This window comes from Mustela nivalis (assembly GCF_964662115.1).
Source record: "Mustela nivalis genome assembly, chromosome: 8".
Taxonomy (NCBI): domain Eukaryota; kingdom Metazoa; phylum Chordata; class Mammalia; order Carnivora; family Mustelidae; genus Mustela; species Mustela nivalis.
In genome coordinates, this window is record NC_139027.1 from 25241503 (window position 1) to 25261707 (window position 20205).

At 37.3% G+C, this 20205-nt stretch overlaps 1 protein-coding gene across 1 annotated transcript in view; it reads left to right on the plus strand.

The window, feature by feature from the left end:
* Positions 1 to 20205, plus strand: part of SLC30A6 (solute carrier family 30 member 6) — a 40276-nt gene that overhangs the window by 14541 nt on the left and 5530 nt on the right. Inside the window, exons 6-13 of the mRNA XM_082745283.1 lie at positions 4640 to 4720; positions 5495 to 5530; positions 6229 to 6323; positions 8692 to 8740; positions 9255 to 9374; positions 13420 to 13522; positions 14552 to 14599; positions 15599 to 15667. Coding sequence (XP_082601409.1) covers positions 4640 to 4720; positions 5495 to 5530; positions 6229 to 6323; positions 8692 to 8740; positions 9255 to 9374; positions 13420 to 13522; positions 14552 to 14599; positions 15599 to 15667 — 601 coding nt within the window. The remainder of the gene's footprint in view (positions 1 to 4639; positions 4721 to 5494; positions 5531 to 6228; positions 6324 to 8691; positions 8741 to 9254; positions 9375 to 13419; positions 13523 to 14551; positions 14600 to 15598; positions 15668 to 20205) is intronic.

The window sequence follows — 20205 nt, forward strand, 5'->3', positions numbered from 1 at the left end:
ATAGACTTGGACTGTTACTATGATAATTGGTTACAAGGTACATATAGGTACCTGTATATAGAAATCTTTGAATCTGAGTTAAAGCTTTTGCTTTTAAGTGACAAAAATCCAATTCAAGCTAGTATGGGGGGAAAATGGGAACTCTTATAATTTATGTAATCAAAATGTGGGAAGACTGAAGTGACTAGGGACTAGTACACTCAGGACATTGTCTTTCTCTTCCCTCTCAGGCTGCTTTTCTCTGCATGTTAGGTTTAGTTTCTCAGACCACTTTTCCCTACCATCCTGGAATAACTCCTAGCAAGACCTTAGCTGGAACCTTATTGCCTTCATCTTAGAGAAGGAAAGCATTTTCCTCAACTCTAGTTAGGAAAATCTTGAGAAAGTTGGGCGCCTGGGTGGCTCAGTGAGTTTAACATCTGCCTTCGGCTTAGGTCGTGATCCCATGGTTCTGGGATCAAGCCCCACATTGAGCAGGGAGTCTGCTTCTCCCTCTGCCACTTCCCCTGCTTGTGTCCTTGCTCTCTCCCAAATAAATAAATTAAATTAAATTAATTAAATAAATAAAAAGTCTTGAGAAAGAACCATTGATTGGTCCAGCTTGAACAGGTATTAGTCTTTAGATTAGATATTATGGCCAGGAGACAAGATTAAGCAAGGACACGATGCTCCCATTTTGGCCTACTTAGAGTGAACAAGAAAGGAGGGAGCAATTAAACCATAAAATTAACTTCTGGCTATAATTTCAATCAGTCACATAGCTTGAAATATCGTTTGTATTTAGTAATTTCAAACTCTAGTTCTTTAGCCCTGAGACTTGTCTTGTTTCAGACTGCCGCCTTTATAGTGTCACATGGATATATCTAATTGGTATCTTAAATATTGTCTAGAATTCTTGTTTTCTTCCCCCTGAAATATTCCTCTTCAGTTTTTCCCATCTCAGTAAATACACCACCACTCAGTTGTTCAAGCAAAATCTTTTGTTATTTTCTCATTCCCCACATCTATCCATCAGCAGGTTACATCAGGGTAACCTACAAACACATCCAGAATCTGTTCCTCCCCCCATTTCTAAACTACTAACTTCCTAATCAAGCTACTTTCATTTCTTGCCTTATTCCATCCTTCTAACTGCCTCTGCTCTTACCCCCTTGGCAGTCAGAATGTTCTTTTTTAAATCTGAGCCATAATTTAAGTCTCCTTGAAACCACCCAGTTGTTTGCTGTCATACTTAGAATAAAATCCTGAGTCCTTTCTCTAATTTACAGAATTCTTACATAAACTGTTCTGTGCCGACTTCTCTTCAAGTTACCATTTTCATGCCCTCCATACCACACTTTTTTCCTGTAGTTTGTATACAACTAATTTATTCCTGCATTAGGTTCTTTGTACAAGCTGTTGTCTTTCTTTAAAATGCTCTTCACATCATCTTTACAAGATGAGCTCCATCTTGTTATTCCAATCCTAATATCACTAAATGCTGGTGTCATTAAATGACTGGGCCCAATCTAAAATAGATTCTAAAATGAATCCTAGTTAGCCTCTTTTCACATCAGACTACTATAATTCTCTACATACAATTTACTAGAACTTACATACTGTTATTCTTTCAACTGTTATTCTTTCTCCCCTTTTAGGAGTAAGTTTCCCACTCTCTCATGGGACCAGACCTACAAAAGTTTCTGATCAATTGCAAAGTTTCAAAGTTAAACATAGGCAAGCATTTCTGATCTAGGTCTTTCTCCCCTTTTAAAATACAAATATCATTGTAGCAGGGCTATATCTCGTTCTGTATTACATCCTTCTACAGTTTGGTGAATTTTATTTTATTTTTTAAAGGTTTTATTTATTTATTTGATGGAGAGAGAGAGATCACAAGTAGGCAGAGAAACAGGCAGAGGGGGAGGGGGGAAACAGGTTCACTGCTGAGCGGAGAACCTGCCATGGGGCTCGATCCCAAGATCCTGGGATGAAGGCAGAGGTGTAACCCACTGAGCCACACAGGTGCCCCAGTGTTTGGTGAATTTTAATAAATGAATATACCTGTTTAACTACTGTCTAGATCATGATATAAAACACTACAAGTCCCCCCAAAAAGTCTCCCTTTGTTTTGAGTCTTAGTCCAAACCCAATAAAAGTAATCAGTGTTCTGACCACTATTCCTTGCAGATTATTGTTGTCTGTTTTTGAAGACACATAAACTCTCCATAGCAGTAGTTCACTCTGGTTCGTTGCTCTCATATTCCATTTTATGAATATACCATAATTTCTTTTTATGTTCAGCTGTTGAAGGGCATTTAGATGATCTTCAGCTTTTAGTTGTTATAAATAAAACTACTTACGAATATTCTCGTACATGTCTTTTGGTGTACATGTTTATCCCTTTATGTTGGGTACATATCTTTGAGTGAAGTTACTCAGTCATAGGATTTGCAGATGTTCATTGTTAAAAGATAAGAAAATACCAGTTCTCTTGAGTTTTACCGGTTTACTCTCCTACTATCAATGTGTGCAAGTTCTGGTTGTTTCCTGCTTGTACTTATAGTTGATAATTGCCTTTTTTTTTTTTTTTTAAGCCATTCTGGGGTGTGTAGATGTGTCTTGTGGTTTTAAATTATTTTCCTGATGACTAGTTGAATACTTTCATATTTTTTATTGATTTTTTTCATATGCTTCTTAAATCATTCAGATTACCTGCTCTGTGAAATGCTCATTAAATTGTTTTACCTATTTTTAAATTGGATTACCTTTTTTCTTTTGTTATTGATCTGTAAGAGTTCTTTATATATAATTATCTTTCCCGTAAATGATAAGTTTTTAATTTCAATGATAAATTCAATTTATCAGTCTTTTATGGTTAGTCCTTTTTGTGTTCTTGTCAAGAAATCTTGGCCACTCGTAGGTCATAAAGATACTCTGGTATTAGCCAGATGTCTTGTTGTTTGACTTTTTACATTTAAGACCTGTAGTCAAACTGGAATTCATTTTTGTCCATGAGTTGAGGTAGAGGTTCAAGGCACATTTGTTTCTATCTAGTTTTTCAACTGATAAAACATATAGTGGAAAAAAATTAATCCTTTTTCTACTGCTTTTTCTGTCTCTACCCTTTTCATAAATTAGGTGATTATGAATGTGTAATTCTATGTCTGGATTTTCTGCTCTGTTTAATCTTGTACATTTGTCTATTCTTGCATCAGTACTATGCTGTGTCATCTATGATAGTTTTGAAATAAATCTTGACATTTGGCAGTGTAAATCTTCCACCTTTGTTTTTCTTCAGATTATCTTTGCTTTCCTTCACTTTTTGCATTTCCATACGCACTTTACTACCAGTTTATCAATTTCCACAAATAAGTTTGTTTCATGTACATACTGTTTTTATACTTTTATAACTCATTCTTTTCACTTACATCTTTCCATGTCAATAAGTACATTTCTGTTACATATTTTTTAAAGATTTATTTACTCATTTGAAAGAGAAAGAGAAAAAACATGTACTCAAGTAGGGGAAGGGGCAGAGGGAGAGAATCTCCAAGCTGACTCTGCACTGAGCACAGAGCCCAATGCGGAACTCAGTCTCACAACCCAGGAGATCATGACCTCAGCCCAAACCAAAAGTTGGGGGCTTAACTGACTGTGCCAATCAGGCACCCCAATTTCTGTTGTATTTTTAATAATTTATATATGTTCTTTTGTTGATTTCAACATTTTTTCCTTTACAAATATCAGTATGATGCACATCCTTAATCATTTTGTTATCTTTTCTGAAGATATGTAATTCCTCAAGAAAGTTCAAGCATTTATACATACCACAAATATTGAATGCCATTAAATTATGTGTTGTGGAAAAAGCTAAGATGAGTAGAACTACAGCCCCTGTCCTGCAGCTGACAGTTTAGGGATTATAAGACATATATGTAATTAACTGCAATTATGTGTAGCAGTGATAGACAGTATAATAAGTGGTTAAAATCATGAACTCTGGAGCTAGAGTGCCTAAGTTTGGAAACCTGACTCCTCCACTTGCTAGCTATATGACTCTAAACAGTTACTTTTCTTTTTTGTGTGTCAAGTTCCTTATCTCTTCTTTTTTAAAAAAGTGGATAAAGTAACCTTCCTAAGGTATTGGAAAGTTTAGAAGAGATAATATGGGGGTGCCTGGGTGGCTAAGTCAGTTAAGTATTTGACTTAGGCTCAGGTCACAATCTCAGGGTCCTGGGATTGAGCCCTGCCTCAGGCTTGACATCTTCTCCCTCTGATCATGTGCGCTCTCTCTCTCTCTCTCAAATAAATAAAATCTTTTAAAAAAAGAGAGAGAGATAGTGTTAAGCATTTATGTCTAACACAAGATGGGCCAATCCAGTATTAGCTGTTAATTAGGATAATAAATATTTCTAGGAAAATAAGAGCCATAATTGGGTCCTGGAATAGATGTTGTACATCTTAACCTGTGATGTTCTTATTTCTTAATCTGTGATCTTCTTTTTATCTTCATTCTAGAAAATCTGTAATCTGTCCGAACAGTGTTTGGCTTAAAGTAGGCACATTGGAAAATTGAGTAGGGAATAAGTGAATGAAAATGTGTTCTGAAGATACTGGTTTATGAATTGTGCTGATCTAATTAATTTTCTGATTTCAGATTTGAAAGATTAGAAGTCTTAGCTGTATTTGCCTCCACAGTCTTGGCACAGTTGGGAGCTCTCTTTATATTAAAAGAAAGGTACATTTGTATACAATGTTACTGTCATTGTAAATTCTACCTATGCCACCTTTGAGAACATGAATTCATGAGACACTGGATTGATTTGAAGATGAAATTAAGATGAACACTACTGGAGTTTTGACAGTATGGCTTCCTAGTGTTTCAGACTTTTATCCCTTCTTTTCATTCTTCTTTTATTACTTAATTTTGGTGTGAAAGGTGTGAAATAAAGGGCTTCAGTCAGACATGTTTTAATGCTGAGTTACAAACCCACTGAAACAGGTTTTGTGGGTTGTCTGGGCAGCTCAGTCGTTAAGCATCTGCCTTTGGCTCAGGTCATGATCCCAGGGTCCTGGGATCAAGCCCCATATTGGGCTCCCTGGTCAGCAGGAAGCCTGCTTCTCCCTCTCCCACTCCCCCTGCTTGTGTTCCCTATCTCACTATCTCTCTCTCTCTGTCAAATAAATAAATAAAATCTTAAGAAAAAAAAAAGGTTTTAGAGAAATTGATATTACATATTAAGAATAATTTGTAAGTTTTTTTGCCTGATCTCTGCTAATAATCAACAGTTGGATATCATTAAAAGATTTTGTCCAGGACACCTGGCTTACTCTGTTGGAAGAGCGTGCAACTCTTGATCTTAGGGTCTTGAGTTTGAGCCCTATGTTGGATGTAGAAATTAATTAATTTTAAAAAGATTTTGTCCACTTATTGGATTAATTTTATATTTAATAAGGCTTTTTAATTTCATAATTTGTAGAATTAACCTAATACATTATTTCTTTCTTTTAGTGCAGAGCGCTTTTTGGAGCAGCCTGAGATACACACGTGAGATTTTGCTTTTGACATAATATATAACTATTATGTTTGATTCCCAGTTATTAAGTGGCATATTAGTAATAATGGTTACTTTGGCCAATGTCAGAGTTCAGAGTGTGGCAATATACATTTCAAGGATACTTCACAAAAAAAATTCCCAAATCCCAAGACAACTTCTCACCCTTAACTATTCCCAAGCACTTTCATTTTATATTACACAAGAAAAGCTTTGTACTCTGGCTTTAGGTCCCTCATTATTTACAGGCCTAGGTCAACACACTAAACTAGCCCCATTGAGCTCCTATAATTTAAAATTTGATGCCAAAAATCTTTTAGTAGCATCTTTAGAAAAGATAGAATGTTATTATCTACTACACATAATTGCCAAATATATGGACTTACCTATTTGATTGGTTTAATTCCGGATATCCTGACCTGAACACCATTGCGTTTATATGGATTTTATAACATTAGATACCTGTGAGAAGATACTGTTAATGCTAAGAGTCAGTGAGTCAGTTTTGGTTCTATGTAAGATGGAGCAATAGGACGTGGATTATGGAGCTCGAAAGCAAGTTCAGAATGTGGCTCTGCAAATCCCAAACCACTGAAGCAGACTCTGCCTTCCCATCTCTTTTCTGCATGCTGAAGTTGCATATTGGTATTAACAAGGTAAAAATAATGGTGAATGTTATTATTCTTTCTAGGGGAAGATTATTAGTTGGTACTTTTGTGGCTCTTTCCTTCAACTTGTTCACAATGCTTTCTATTCGGAATAAACCTTTTGCTTATGTCTCTGAAGGTATGATTTTTATTTACCATTAACTTAAAAATCCAATTAACCTCTTATAAAAGCAAGTCTGTGCTTATTTTATTAACTCATAAATCAACGAGAAAGTTTATTGTGAAGGGAAGAGAGAACTACCCTAGAGGTTCTCAGGTCTTCTCTAAGTAGAGAATTATAAAACAAAATCTAATTATTTCAAACTTTAAAATAATGTATTACTTAAAAACAGGCAGAACTGACTTATGTATTAAATTTATATGATGAAAAATTACATTTGCCAAAAAACACGAATGGGATTTTAGATGTATAACCTACCTACAAAAAGCCTGTTGCAAGCATTTTGGAAGCATCAGTATACTTGAAATAGTTGATGTACTCTTTGCGAATAATTGTATTCTGTTAAATTCCAAGGAAATTTTTTTTGTCAGTGGTGGATGGACATATATTGTAAAGTAGCATATATATTTTGAAATACTCATTTATTTCAAGTCTTTAAAAATTCAAACTGATACTTCACTTCAGTGGTCAAAATTATTATCATTTTTCAGTCATTTCCATGTTCTGGAATTCCATTAACCCACAAAGTGTTAATCACTAATTGTTGGAGAAGTGAGGTAAAAACAGAAGTGGACTGTGTGCACAGACCCACACTTTGAAGCAAAGATAGGGTCTTTTTAGGTCTCACTGACTTGAACACTAGGACAGCCAAGAGAAGAAAGCTCTCTGAGTTGCCCATTCAAATTTAAACAACTTTATGAATATTATGAAGCATGAAGTATTTATATTCAAGTATTTATATGAAGTAGAGTTTAAGAATTACTGCATGAACTAAAAAATTAAATAGCGATATTTGTAATGTCCAGAATTATTTTGAACTACAAATTATGAAAATAGTATAACATTCATTCTAGAAATGTTAAGAAGGTACAGTGTTTTAGAAATGATACCTCTCCCTAAAGATCAGAAAGAGGTTTTCCTTTTATAAATAATTCTATAATCTGCTTTTTTATACCAAGTATCTTTTATGCATCTCTGAGTCTTCTGTAGGATAAATTCCCACAGAAGAAATTGTAAGTGGGTTGGAAATATAATATATTTTAAGTCATTGATATATATTGTGCCAGACTTATTTCAGAAGGGTTATCTAATTTCTATTTTCATTAGCTGGATATTCAAGTTCCCAGAAGCATTATTTGTGATGTTAGTTGAAATTTGAGTGGAAAATAATACTGAACACTTTCTATCTACCAGGCACTGTGCTAAATTCTTTATGTAGATTAACCCATTTAATTCTCCCTAAACCATATGAAGTAAGCAATTTTATTATTCCTATTTTATACAGAGACACTGAGAGATTAAATCACTTGCCCCAGGTGACACATTTAGCTAAGGCAGAGCTGGGTTTTTGTTTTTTTTTTTTAAGATTTTATTTATTTATTTGACAGAGATCACAAGTAGATGAGAGGCAGGCAGAGAGAGAGAGAGAAGCAGTCTCCCTTCTGAGCAAAGGGCCCGATGCGGAACTCGATCCCAGGACCCTGAGATCATGACCTGAGCTGAAGGCAGCGGCTTAACCCACTGAGCCACCCAGGCGACCGCAGAGCTGGTTTTTAAGCCAGGTAGTCTAGCGTCAGAGTCTTCTTAACTGCCCCACTATATGGCTTTTGCATAAAGTTTGCCGATCTTTTTTACATCATGTTACACATTAAAAAGTGAATATTTCTGGGGCGCCTGGGTGGCTCCGTAGGTTAAGCCTCTGCTTTCGGCTCAGGTCATGATCTCAGGGTCCTGGGATGAAGCCCCGCATTGGGTTCTCTGCTCAGAAGGGAGCCTGCTTCCTCCTCCCTCTCTGCCTGCCTCTCTGACTACTTGTGACCTCTGTCTGTCAAATAAATAAATAAGTTTTTTTTTTTTTTTTTTAAAGTGAATGTTTCTATAACCCTGAGATCAGTGTAAGAGGGTGCTTGAACCTGGAGGATACTTATTCAGGGACAGTATCTGGCTGATGTCTGCAAGTAGCTGGATCCCTACATGCCCTTTCTGAGAGCTGAGAGAATTAATTGGTTTACCTATAAGCCATTCTCAGCGCACTGGTTAGGACGTTCTGCTTTACATTTAAGGAGCCTTTAAAACTTAAAATTAATAGTAACAGTGGCATATGTAAGCTTACTAATTCCTTCAGGTCAGTACAAATAGTTGAAACTGCTTTTATTTTATCATCTTGAAGGCTTAAAAGAGGAAAAAGGTCTAGATTTGAATAGCATGTCCTTTCGTAAAGTGTCATACAGTCATTGCCAAACTTATTTTTTAATTAAGGAAATAAAATATTTCTGATAGTGCTTTATTTTTCAATAGAGGTAATTTAAGTGTTTTCTTCTTAAAGCTGCTAGTACGAGTTGGCTTCAAGAGCATGTTGCAGATCTTAGTCGAAGGTAAGATGTTATGTATGGGGTTTCATGATAACACGTAATTTCAGAGGGATGCACAAAAAATTCATCTGTCATGGGAACTTACATTGTTTGTTGCTGAAGTTACTACATGAATCTTACAGATCAGACTCTTACTCTTCCTACTTGTTCTGACTTTTTTTTTTTTAAGATTTTTATTTATTTTAGAGCAAGAGAGAGTGCTCGGGGTGGGTGAGGGGTAAAAGGAGAGGGAGAAGCAGGCTCCCTGCCTAGCAGGGAACTCAACATGGGTTCAGTGTGGGGCTGGGTCCCAGGACCCTGGGATCATGACCTGAGCTGAAGGCAGACGCCCCACTGAGTGAGCCACTTAGACATTCCAATTACTTTTCAACTCATGATGTAGGAGACCTTTATGAGTGAGAGAGCTTTGTTCACAAATCTTCTTTGCTATCTGTAAAAGACATATGTTACTAAAATACAAGATCTTCATCAATGTTACATTGAGTTCTGCTAATGAATATTCTTTATTTCTTCATAGCTTGTGTGGAATTATTCCAGGACTTAGCAGTATCTTCCTTCCCCGGATGAATCCATTTGTTTTGATTGATCTCGCTGGAGCATTTGCTCTTTGTATTACATATATGCTCATTGAAATTAAGTAAGTATTTTTTATCACTGTCCAGTGGTTTCCGTTTTGGGGGCCTGACTTTTAAAGGCATCTGTGGGATGGATAAGAATTGAGCTTAGAACATGTTTGCTTATGGCCTGTGTAATTTTGGTTAAGTCTTATCCTTAAGTGTCTTCATCTGAAAAATTAAAAGGGTTGGATTCAATACTTATTTTTCACCGTAGTCTATAATTCACACTAGAAAACTGTTTAAATTCCCTACTGCTGACCTAGTGAGTAAAACAGAGATGTCAGTAAGAGAGGAATAAGCCATGGCTATTGTTGCTTAGAGAAGGAAGAGGAAGTAGGTGTGAAACCATTTTTAAATGGTAAGCCTTTTAGGAAATATACTTTATAGCTCCTTTAAGCTTAGTGTTTTATGACATATGATTTTATCACTACCTACCCTTTAAATATTAGTGTTTACTAGGATCTTTCCTTAATTATTCTTTTTCCTCTTTTACATACTCTCCTGAGAGATTACATTCTCTTACTTGTTTTTATTTATAACCTCTGAGTTTCCCAAACCTTTATTTCTAGTCTGGATGTCTGTTGAATTCCAAAAGGCGTATCCTACTGACTTCTATTCTTGTCTACAGCAGTTGCACCTGTTTTCCCCATCCCCAAAGCTGTTTGTTCTTGTATTTCCCATCTCAGGGAATCCTACTGCCATCTACTCCATTGCATTGTGGTTTTTTTTTTTTTTTTTTTTTTTAAGATTTTATTTATTTATTTGACAGAGAGAAATCACAAGTAGTCGGAGAGGCAGGCAGAGAGAGAGAGAGGGAAGCAGGCTCCCTGCTGAGCAGAGAGCCCGATTCGGGACTCGATCCCAGGACCCTGAGATCATGACCTGAGCCGAAGGCAGCGGCTTAACCCACTGAGCCACCCAGGCTCCCCTGTGTTTTTTTTTTGTTTTTTTGTTTTTTTTTTTTTTTAAAGATTTTTTTTATTTATTTATTTGACAGATAGAAATCACAAGCAGGCAGAGGCAGGCAGAGAGAGAGGGAGGAGGAAGCAGGCTCCCCGCTGAGCAGAGAGCCCGACGCGGGGCTCGATCCCAGGACCCTGGGATCATGACCTGAGCCGAAGGCAGAGGCTTTAACCCACTGAGCCACCCAGGCGCCCCTGTGTTTTTTTTTTTAATTGTGTTAAAACATATATAACATAAAACTAAAATTTTAACCAATTTTAAGCACACAGTTCAGTGACATTAAGTGCCTTCACATCATTGTATAAGTATCACCACCATCCGTCTCCAGAACTTTTTTTAAAATTTTATTTACTTATTTGACAGACAGAGATCACAGGTGGGCAGAGAGGCAGGCAGAGAGAGAGAGAGAGGAGGAGAAAGCAGGCTCCCCCGCTGAGCAGAGAGCCCGAAGTGGGACTCGATCCCAGGACCCTGAGATCATGACCTGAGCTGAAGGCAGAGGCTTTAACCCACTGAGCCACCCAGGCGCCCCCAGAACTTTTTTTTATCTTCCCTACCTGAAACTAAGTACCATTAAACAGTAACTCCCCCTCTTCCTTGCCCCAACCCCTGTAGAAGAGAAGAACCGCTCTTCTACTTTCTGTCTCTATGAATTTGATGAAGTACTTCCTGTAAGTGAAATCAGGCAATATTTGATCTTTTCTGTTTGGCTTATTTCACTAAGCATAATGTTTTCAAGATTCATGCATGTTTAATACATGTCAGAATTTTCTTCCTTCTTAAGGTTGAATAATATTCCATTGTACATAAAAACACATTTTGCGGACATATCCACTGCTAGAGATTTGGGTTGTTGCCATATTTTCGCTACTGTGACTAGTACTGCTGTGAATGTGGGTCTACAATATCTTTTTGAGTCCCTGCTTTCAATTCTTGTGGGCAATTACCCAAAAGTAGAATTGCTGGATTATATCATAATTCAGTGTTCAATTTTTTTAGGAACTCCAACGCATTCTTAAATAACCTACTTCTCCCTCCTCCCCCTCACCCTTCCCAAAGCCAGTTCTAGTTGGCCGCCCAGTCTTGTGTTTGTTTTTTTTTTTTAATATTTTATTTATTTATTTGACAGATGGAGATCACAAGTAGACAGAGAAGCAGGCAGAGAGAGAGGAGGAAGCAGGCTCCCTGCTGAGCAGAGAGCCTGATGTGGGGCCTGATCCCAGGACCCTGAGATCATGACCCAAGAAGAAGGCAGAGGGTTGAACCCACTGAGCCACCCAGGGACCCCTGGTTTTTGTTTTTATTTTTTTTTTAAGTTTTTATAGTCACTATGCTGTATATTACATCCTCAGAACTTACATGTCTCATAACTGCAAGTTTGTATCTTCTGACCACCTTCACCCATTTCTTCCCCTTCTTTCCCCCCTGCATCTGACAGCCACCAAACTCTTCTGTTTCTTACGATTTTTAGATTGCACATATAAGGGAGTTCATCATAATATTTATCTTTCTCTGTGGTTTTATTGTAAATGGCATGGTTTCCTTCCAGTTTTGTGTGTTATGTCTTTGGGTGTGTATAACTCACATTTTTTATCCCTTCATCTGTCAGTGGATACTTAGGTTGTTTCCATGTCTTGGCTGTTGTAAATAACAGTCTTGTCAGCTAGTGTGATTAGATCTTTCTTTTTAATTTGTCTGCTCCTTCCCATTCTCCTTGCTGCTGCCCATATTGAGGCCTTACCATTTCCTTGATCTCATTAGAATAGTCTTCTTGTCTTCTATCATTCCCACACCTCTCTAGTTACCTCCCATTTTGCTGCTAACGTCATCATTCAAAATTGCAGTTTGACCTTAACATTTTCCTGTTTCAAAATCCTCTTCTTCACAAACTTAAGAATATAAAAGTTGTTAGAATGATAAAGCCCTTGCCACCTTTACTGGCCATCCAGCAGCATGTACTTACCTGCTCTTATTTCAGTGTTGTATCAGGACTTCGTGCCTCTGCGCATGCTGCTTTCCCTGTCTGCGGCATCTTTCTCCCATCTGCTCGCTCATCTTGGAGGAGTCAGCTCAGATGTCCCCTCTTTTTATATTGAGCCCTTCTGGATTATCCCTTTCTCAGGAGTCTTGTCACTAACTCTGTGCATCCATGATACCCAGTAGGACTGCTTTGTTCCCAAATTGCTTTATTTTCTTTACATGGGTATCTCCTGGTGTTTCAAAGGTAGGGACTTTGTCTTACCGCCTGTTTCTGTTCCCAGCATGTGGGGGAAAAGTAAAAAAAGAGTTCAGAGTGCATGATCAGTCTGTAAACATTTTGGTCTGCCTTTTTTTTTTTTTTTTAAGATTTTATTTATTTATTTGCGAGAGAATGAGTGAGAGAGAGCATGAGAGAGGAGAAGGTCAGAGAGAGAAGCAGACTCCCCAAGGAACCGGGAGCCTGATGCGGGACTCGATCCTGGAAATCTGGGATCACGACCCAAGCCGAAGGCAGCCACTCGACCAACTGAGCCACCCAGGTGCCCTTGGTCTGTCTTCTTAATAGAACAGCCTGAACTGCTGATGAGATGAGTGTTGTACTCTAGTGGCCAGTGTTCCTCTGACAGACTCCTGTGGAATCCCACTTTGTGTAATTCCTGGGGATTTTCAAAAAAATTCTTAGTACTAATAATTGGAAAGGTGGTGCTTACAGGAAATTGCCAGAATCACTGATTAAATACATTAGTCTTCTCTGTATAAGAAATTACTAGGTGAAGGTTTTTATTTGTGGAAACAAGGGAATATATGTGAAATCTTTCTACCTAGCAAGTAGATTGAGAATACGTAGTTGGGAAATATTCACATTTTTTTCTTTCACCGTCTCTTCACACTGCTTAACGTAATTATTATTTTCCATTAAACTTTGGCAGGAAGGATTCTGAAAACATTTTGTTGTTGTTTTTTGTTTGGTTGGTTTTTTTTTGGAGACGCTCCCATTGCCAGTAGTGGCCAGGATTGCTAGAACAGTCCTGTTGCTTTAGATAATTGATGTTTTGGAAGATTGAATTGTAAATAGCCCAGTGAAGCATACATTTAAAATTCAGAATTGTTTTTTCCTTTTAGCAATTATTTTGCTGTAGACACTGCTTCTGCCATAGCCATTGCTCTGATGACGTTTGGCACTATGTATCCCATGAGCGTGTACAGTGGCAAAGTGTTACTGCAGGTAAGGGTCTTCTTTCAATTACACGCTTAATATTAGTCACAGTTTTCTACCAGATTATAAAATTATATGTGCTCTTCTATCACACTGTGAAATTTCCCCGTCAGAAATAAAGTCAAACAATAATCTCTGAAGTCTGTATAGTAAGAACCAGATAATTCTGTTGGCCCATAAAATAGACACAACTCTTTCCATATTTATAATACAAAATCACAAGCTAAAAATATTTTGCCTCTAATGTTTCAAGTGAAAACAGTGTTAATTAGAAATTGTTTTTACATATTGATTTTCCCCCAGTAAATGTGCTTTATCTATTTTGTAATCTGGTTGCAATTGTTTTCTTATTTCCTGTTTTTGAATTAATGAGACTTTTTGATTTCAAACTTAAAATTCAAGATGATAGATTACTATATATTTAAACAATAGGAACACCTATAGACAGGCACCTGAACACAAGTTTCCCAGGGGTGACATATTTGTAAGCACTGCTTTTCCTTCTGTCTTACCTCATGCCTTCTCTAAAATTTAGGGGTACTAGCTCCAGCTCCTGAAGTAGTAATAACAATAAGATAATGGTTGTATGGTACTTTGCCATATACAAAAGATTTTTAGTTGGTTGCTTCATTCTTTAAAAGAGTTGTTTGGGTCTAGAGATAATGCTTCTCTGTGAGATGAAAAGTAAGTATGGGCTGATTCTTGATATTGCTCCACTAGTGGAGCCTACTGAAACCTCTCTTCACTAAATCATGATAGGGCTCTTGTCATACAATGTAAAGTCTAGTATAAGCCAATCTGTTAGTTTTAGGACCACAATGCAAGAGAAATTTTTTTTTTTAAGATTTTATTCATTTATTTGACAGAGAGACAGCAAGAGAGGGAACACAAGCAGGGGGAGTGGGAGAGGGAGAAGCAGTCTTCCCACTGAGCAGGGAGCCCGATGCGGGGCCAAGCCAAAGGCAGACACTTAACGACTGAGCCACCTGGGCACCTGCAAAACTTTTTTTTATGTGTTTTATTTTATTTTCTCTCTAGACAACACCACCCCATGTTATTGGCCAGCTGGACAAACTTATCAGAGAGGTAAGATGAAATAGTAAATAAAATCATTTTAATTTATAATTAGAGGATGGAAAGAGTGGATACAAATAATATTTTATTCAGTCCTACCTACATTTTATTTTAGGGGAGTTTGTATTATTTATAATAACGTAGTAGGAGATATAATACAGTGACAAAAGTAAAAAATTTAAGGGATTGCTCAGCCTGGAAGCTTGAAATAAATGTGTAAGGGAGGTACTGGTCTAGAGACCATACTACTAGCTTTCTAAATGCTCTAGTTTTTATGAGTCTGTGTTCAAATCCAGAACTTTAATTAAGTCAAAGGCCACTATTATTTATTGATTGATTATTTCACCATGTAACACATTGATCTGTGAGTTTAAATTTTTTATTTTATAAATATCTACCTCTTTACTAATGAAGGAATAGATAATTAAATTATTTGGATTTTGAAATATTTGAAATATTTCAAACTATTGGTTGTTGGTATCACAAAGGCCACTTTTACCAAGATAACTGGCTACTTGTCTTAGCTAGTGAAGCCTGTGTCTTTATACCAGTGGGCCATACACTAGATGTCTGGTCTTAGAATTTCTTTTTGGCCCACGTTCAAATAACAGCCTCTGTTGTGCAGAAACTTGTTAAAAGGGAATACAGAGAAAGAAATAATAGAGAAACCCCCCTCCCAAAGGGAGGAAAAATCTAATACTGCAAGTGCTGGATATAAGTATATGACATATTGGCAAAATGAACCATACATTGCTGAACAAGGTGGTGCTGGGGATAGGTGGTGAACACCTGATTCTGAAGGAATTGGGCCAGACAAGAAACAGAATCCAAGGTTTTGGCTCACTACCAAACAAGTAGAAATGATCGTGAGCGGTCTGAGACTTCTCTTGGCTAATGAGTGTCCTCATGCAGAGTTTGACCATGTCATTTCTAGGCTTTGATCAAGTCCATAATGTGACTAACTGTGTTGGATATGTCAAATACAAACCCTATTTCTTTGTTTTTGATTAGGTATCTACCCTGGATGGAGTTTTAGAAGTTCGAAATGAGCATTTTTGGACCCTAGGTTTTGGCTCATTGGTATGTTTTCCATATTAATTTAGATAATTTACAGTGTAGTTTATAATTTTTAAAACTAAAAAAAGCATTTCTTTAAATTTTTTATAGTCTTTGATTACCATTTCTGTTCAATAGAGTCTGAAATGTAGATGGATTCAGTAACCTAATTGACATTAATTGAAGGATATTTTTCTTTTTTTTTTCCTTTCACACTACTGTTAATGATCTTCATACTGGGTTGTCCAGATAAGACAACTCTCTAGTCACACATTTCTGGATATGAAAATATCTGAAAAGTAAAAGGTACAATTTTTTAAAATTATGGTTCTGCTTTTGGAGATTTTGTGAATATGTTAAAGAGTTACAATAACACAACTTGCTTCAGCATAAAATTCCATATTTTTTATATTAACCTTAAAAAGAAAACCAGTTATTTTACTAGCAAAAAGTGGATTTATTTGGGAATAGAGAATTGCAGTTTGGCACAAGCAAGCTAGAGCAAAACCATAGGCAAGTCTGAAGAACAAAAGAAAGAATGCTCTTTTATAGAGGGAAGGGGGGAGTTATAACTGAAAAATCCAGTGGAGGAAACTGGGAGTTCAAGTGTTGTGGCTTTCATTGCTGAGTTGCGACAGTCTCTCATTGGCTGGGATGTTGTGGGGGACGAAGGAAAGCCTCCTTTCTCCTGCTGATATAATAAAGTCGTAGCTAAAATAGTATGGACTTGACCTCTCTTCCTGTTGAGTCTGCAGTTGACTAGGGCCGGTAGTGCCTCGAAGCCCCTCCCTTCTGGCTTCCCAACTCCCATTTTAGTAAGGTTTCTTTTAATTAATTTTCACAAATCCACTTTGGACCCATTACCAGAGAGACTATTATGGCATGGTTTCATTCCTGTCAGAAATAATGAGGAAAATACTGAAAAGTACTCAGAAAAAGACTTCTTTTAATCACTGTAATACTTTCATGTAGAGAAACCTGCTATGACATTTTCTTATTTATACCCATATATGTACTCTCCTTAGAAAATGAGACTTTGGGGCGCCTGGGTGGCTCAGTGGGTTAAAACCTCTGCCTTCAGCTCAGGTCATGATCCCAGGGTCCTGGGATCGAGCCCCACATCTGGGCTCTCTGCTCAGCAGGGAGCCTGCTTCTCCCTCTCTCTCTGCCTACTTAACCTCTCTCTGTCAAATAAATAAATAAAATCTTAAAAAAAAAAAAAGAAAAGAAAATGAGACTATGCTGTTTATAATTTGTTCTTTTCACATAATATATCATGAACAGTTTTTCTGTGTCACTAAATATTACTGTTGTGGTCAGATTTTTTTTTTCTCTTAAATGTGACTTGATCTTTGCCTAAATGCCCAAAGGTTTTGGGGTGTTTTTTTTTTTTTTTTAATCCTGTAATTTCACTAGACTATGTTTTGGTGTTGGTCTTTCTGGGTTAGTTACTCTAAGTATGCAATATATCCTTTCAATAATTTTATTTCAAAAAATTTTTTTAACTTTCAGGGAAGTTTTCTTTTATAATATTTGTTCTCTTGGTTGTTGGTGTTTTTGTTTTGTTTTGGTTTGGTTTGGTTTTTGTTTTCTTTGGGAACTCCCATTTCTGAAGTGGTTGTTTTTTTCTTGTATTTCTTACTGTTTCATTTCTGAGGTTTTCTTTTCTTTTTTTTAAGTAGGCTCCACGGTCAAAGTGGAGCCCAATGCAGGGCTTGAACTTATAACCCTGAGATCAAGACCTGAGCTGAAATCAAGAGTCATTTGCTTAACCCACCGAACCACCCAGGCACCACTCATTTCTGAGGTTTTCTAATGCTGATTTATGTTCTTGTTTTATGTCTTTCAGCTTGTTTTGAAAAAATTGCTGTAGTTCTTACTCGTTCTCTTTTTTCTTATAATAACTTTGTGCATGATTTGGTTCAGTCCTTTTCTCTTGCTCCTTTTTATAAAAAATTGTATTTCTGAACTATTTTTTAATTTAAATTCAATTAGCCAACATAGAGTACATCATTAGTTTCAGATGTAGTGTTCAGTGATTCATCAGTTACATATCACCCCCAGTGCTCATCGCCACATGCATCCTCCTTAATCCATCATCCATTTACCCCATCCACTTCCCCCATCCACTTCCCCTTTCCACAACCCTCATTTTGTTTCCCAGAGTCAAGAGTCTCATGGGTTTTCTCTCTTCCCAATTTTCCCTCCCTTCCCCTATGATCCTCTGTGCTATTTCTTATGTTCCACCTATGAGTGAAGCCATATGATAATTGTCTTCCTCCGATTGACTTATTTCACTTAGCATAGTACCCTCCAGTCCCATCCTCATCAATGTAAATGGTGGGGATTCTTCCTTTCTGATGCCGCACTTTAAAACGAAGAGTGGTTTAAAGTAGTGTGTTTGAATTTATGGCTCTAAAGCTCCCTCTTCTGATGAGTCTGTGAAGTGAAAATTTTCTTTACCCTGGTTCTTTTTACCCTATTTGTATCTGAATTTGTTTCTACTGTGTTGCCCAATTTGGAGTCTTTATCTTTTGTTTCTGCTGTGTTGCTCAATTTGAATTTGTAGGTTCAGAAACAATTTGTTTGTTCTTAACCTGGGGCTTTATAATGGGAGTTTTGCTTTGGCTACTTTGGAGAGCTCACAGGACTTAGGCTGCTCCAGCTCTTCTTAACACAGACTCTGTGTACTCACCTACTATTGAAATGTGTAGAACCCTGCCCAGTTTCCCAGCTGCCTTTTTCAAATTTGCTGTCCTAGATTTCCATTAAGTACAGGTTAGCTGCTTTGAGGTTTTTAGGTCAGTCAGATTTCCTGTCACTTCCTCCTCCGCAGACACTGATACCTTGCAGGTCTTAAGCCTTGTGATTGGGGTTCCTTAGGGGAACCATGTTATGTTGGTTTTTTTTTTAATAGATATCGTCCATAGGATTTTGGATTTAATATCTTAGTTTCTCTGTTTTTTGGGGGATTTCAAAAAAATGCCACTACTACTGCTGTTTTTCAGGAATCCCAACATAATTTTTAATGGCTTCAGTTTTGTTTTGTTTTTAAGATTTTATTTATTTATTTGACAGACAGAGATCACAAGTAGGCAGAGAGGCAGGCAGAGAGAAAGGAAGGGAAGCAGGCTCCCTGCTGAGCAGAGAGCCCGATGTGGGGCTCAATACCAGCACCCTGAGATCATGACCCGAGCCAAAGGCAGAGGCTTTACCCACTGAGCCACCCAGGCACCCCTAATGGCTTCAGTTTTTACATTATATGAATATGCCATCATTTATTTAATCGGTCCCTAAAGGGCAAAGTATTATTCCATTTTTCCCATATAGAAAGAGCTGGGATGAACATTTTTGTGGAATAGTCTTTGCACAAACTTGTGATTATTCCTTAAGATTAATTTTTTAGAAGTTGTTTTTTTGAGTCAAATGATATTCATATTGGGGCACCTGGCTGGCATGTAGAGCATGCGACTCTTGATGTTGGGGTTGTGGGTTTGAGCCCCAGGTTGGGTGCAGAGATTACTTAAAAATAAAATCTTTTTTTAAAAAAGGGATATTCACATTTTTATACTTTTGATATAGCCAAAATCACTTTCCAAAAATGGCTATACCAGTTTACATTCCTTCAGAAATGTAGTTCTTTTTTTTTTTTTAATTTATTTATTTATTTGAGAGAGAGAGAGATAGTGGGAGGGTGGGTAAAGGGAGGGAGAGTCCCCAGCAGAGTCTGCGCTGAGCACAGAGCCCAACAAGGGGCTCAGTGTTGCTGAGATCACAACCTGATCACAACCTAGAGTCAGATGCTCAATTGATTGCACCACCTAGGCACCCCCAAATGTAGTTCATTTTCGATCATTCTTTTAATTTTACCAATCTTAATAAAATAGTAGATAAGTGTTTATTTAGCTAGGTGGCTTATAAACACAAAGAATATAGTCACCCAGCTGTTCAGTACATGTCTGCCTAACCCTGCACCTAACCCTGCACCCTGTAGTGCCTAATTAAGACCGAGGACAAAATAAAACAAGCTTGTAAGCTGCCAAGAGTAGTTGTCACAAAAGCCATAAATTAATGCAAACACAACCATCATAGCAGACTTTGTTCAAGCTCCTGCACGGAAATGGTTTTCACTTATTTTAATTACTTTAATTTCCATAGCCGACTGAAAGAGATTACAGTGTCTTTTATAGTTTTGTCTAGTGATGGTAGGGGCCAAGAAAAGGGAGAAATCAAAGATGACTTAATTTTTAGACATGGTTTGTCTTTTTTTTTTTTTCCCAAAGGTTTTATTTATTTATTTGACAGAGAGATCACAAGTAGGCAGAGAGGCAGGCAGAGAGAGAGGGAGAGAGAGGGGGGGAAGTAGGCTCCCTGCTGAGCAGAGAGCCCGATGCGGGGCTCGATCCCAGGACCCTGAGATCATGACCCAAGTCGAAGGCAGAGGCTTAACCCACTGAGCCACCCAGGCGCCCCAGACATGGTTTGTCTTACAGAAAAATAATAAACTAGAAGTCAAATTGAGGATTATATTTTCTTCACCTTATGATTGACAGTAACTCTCT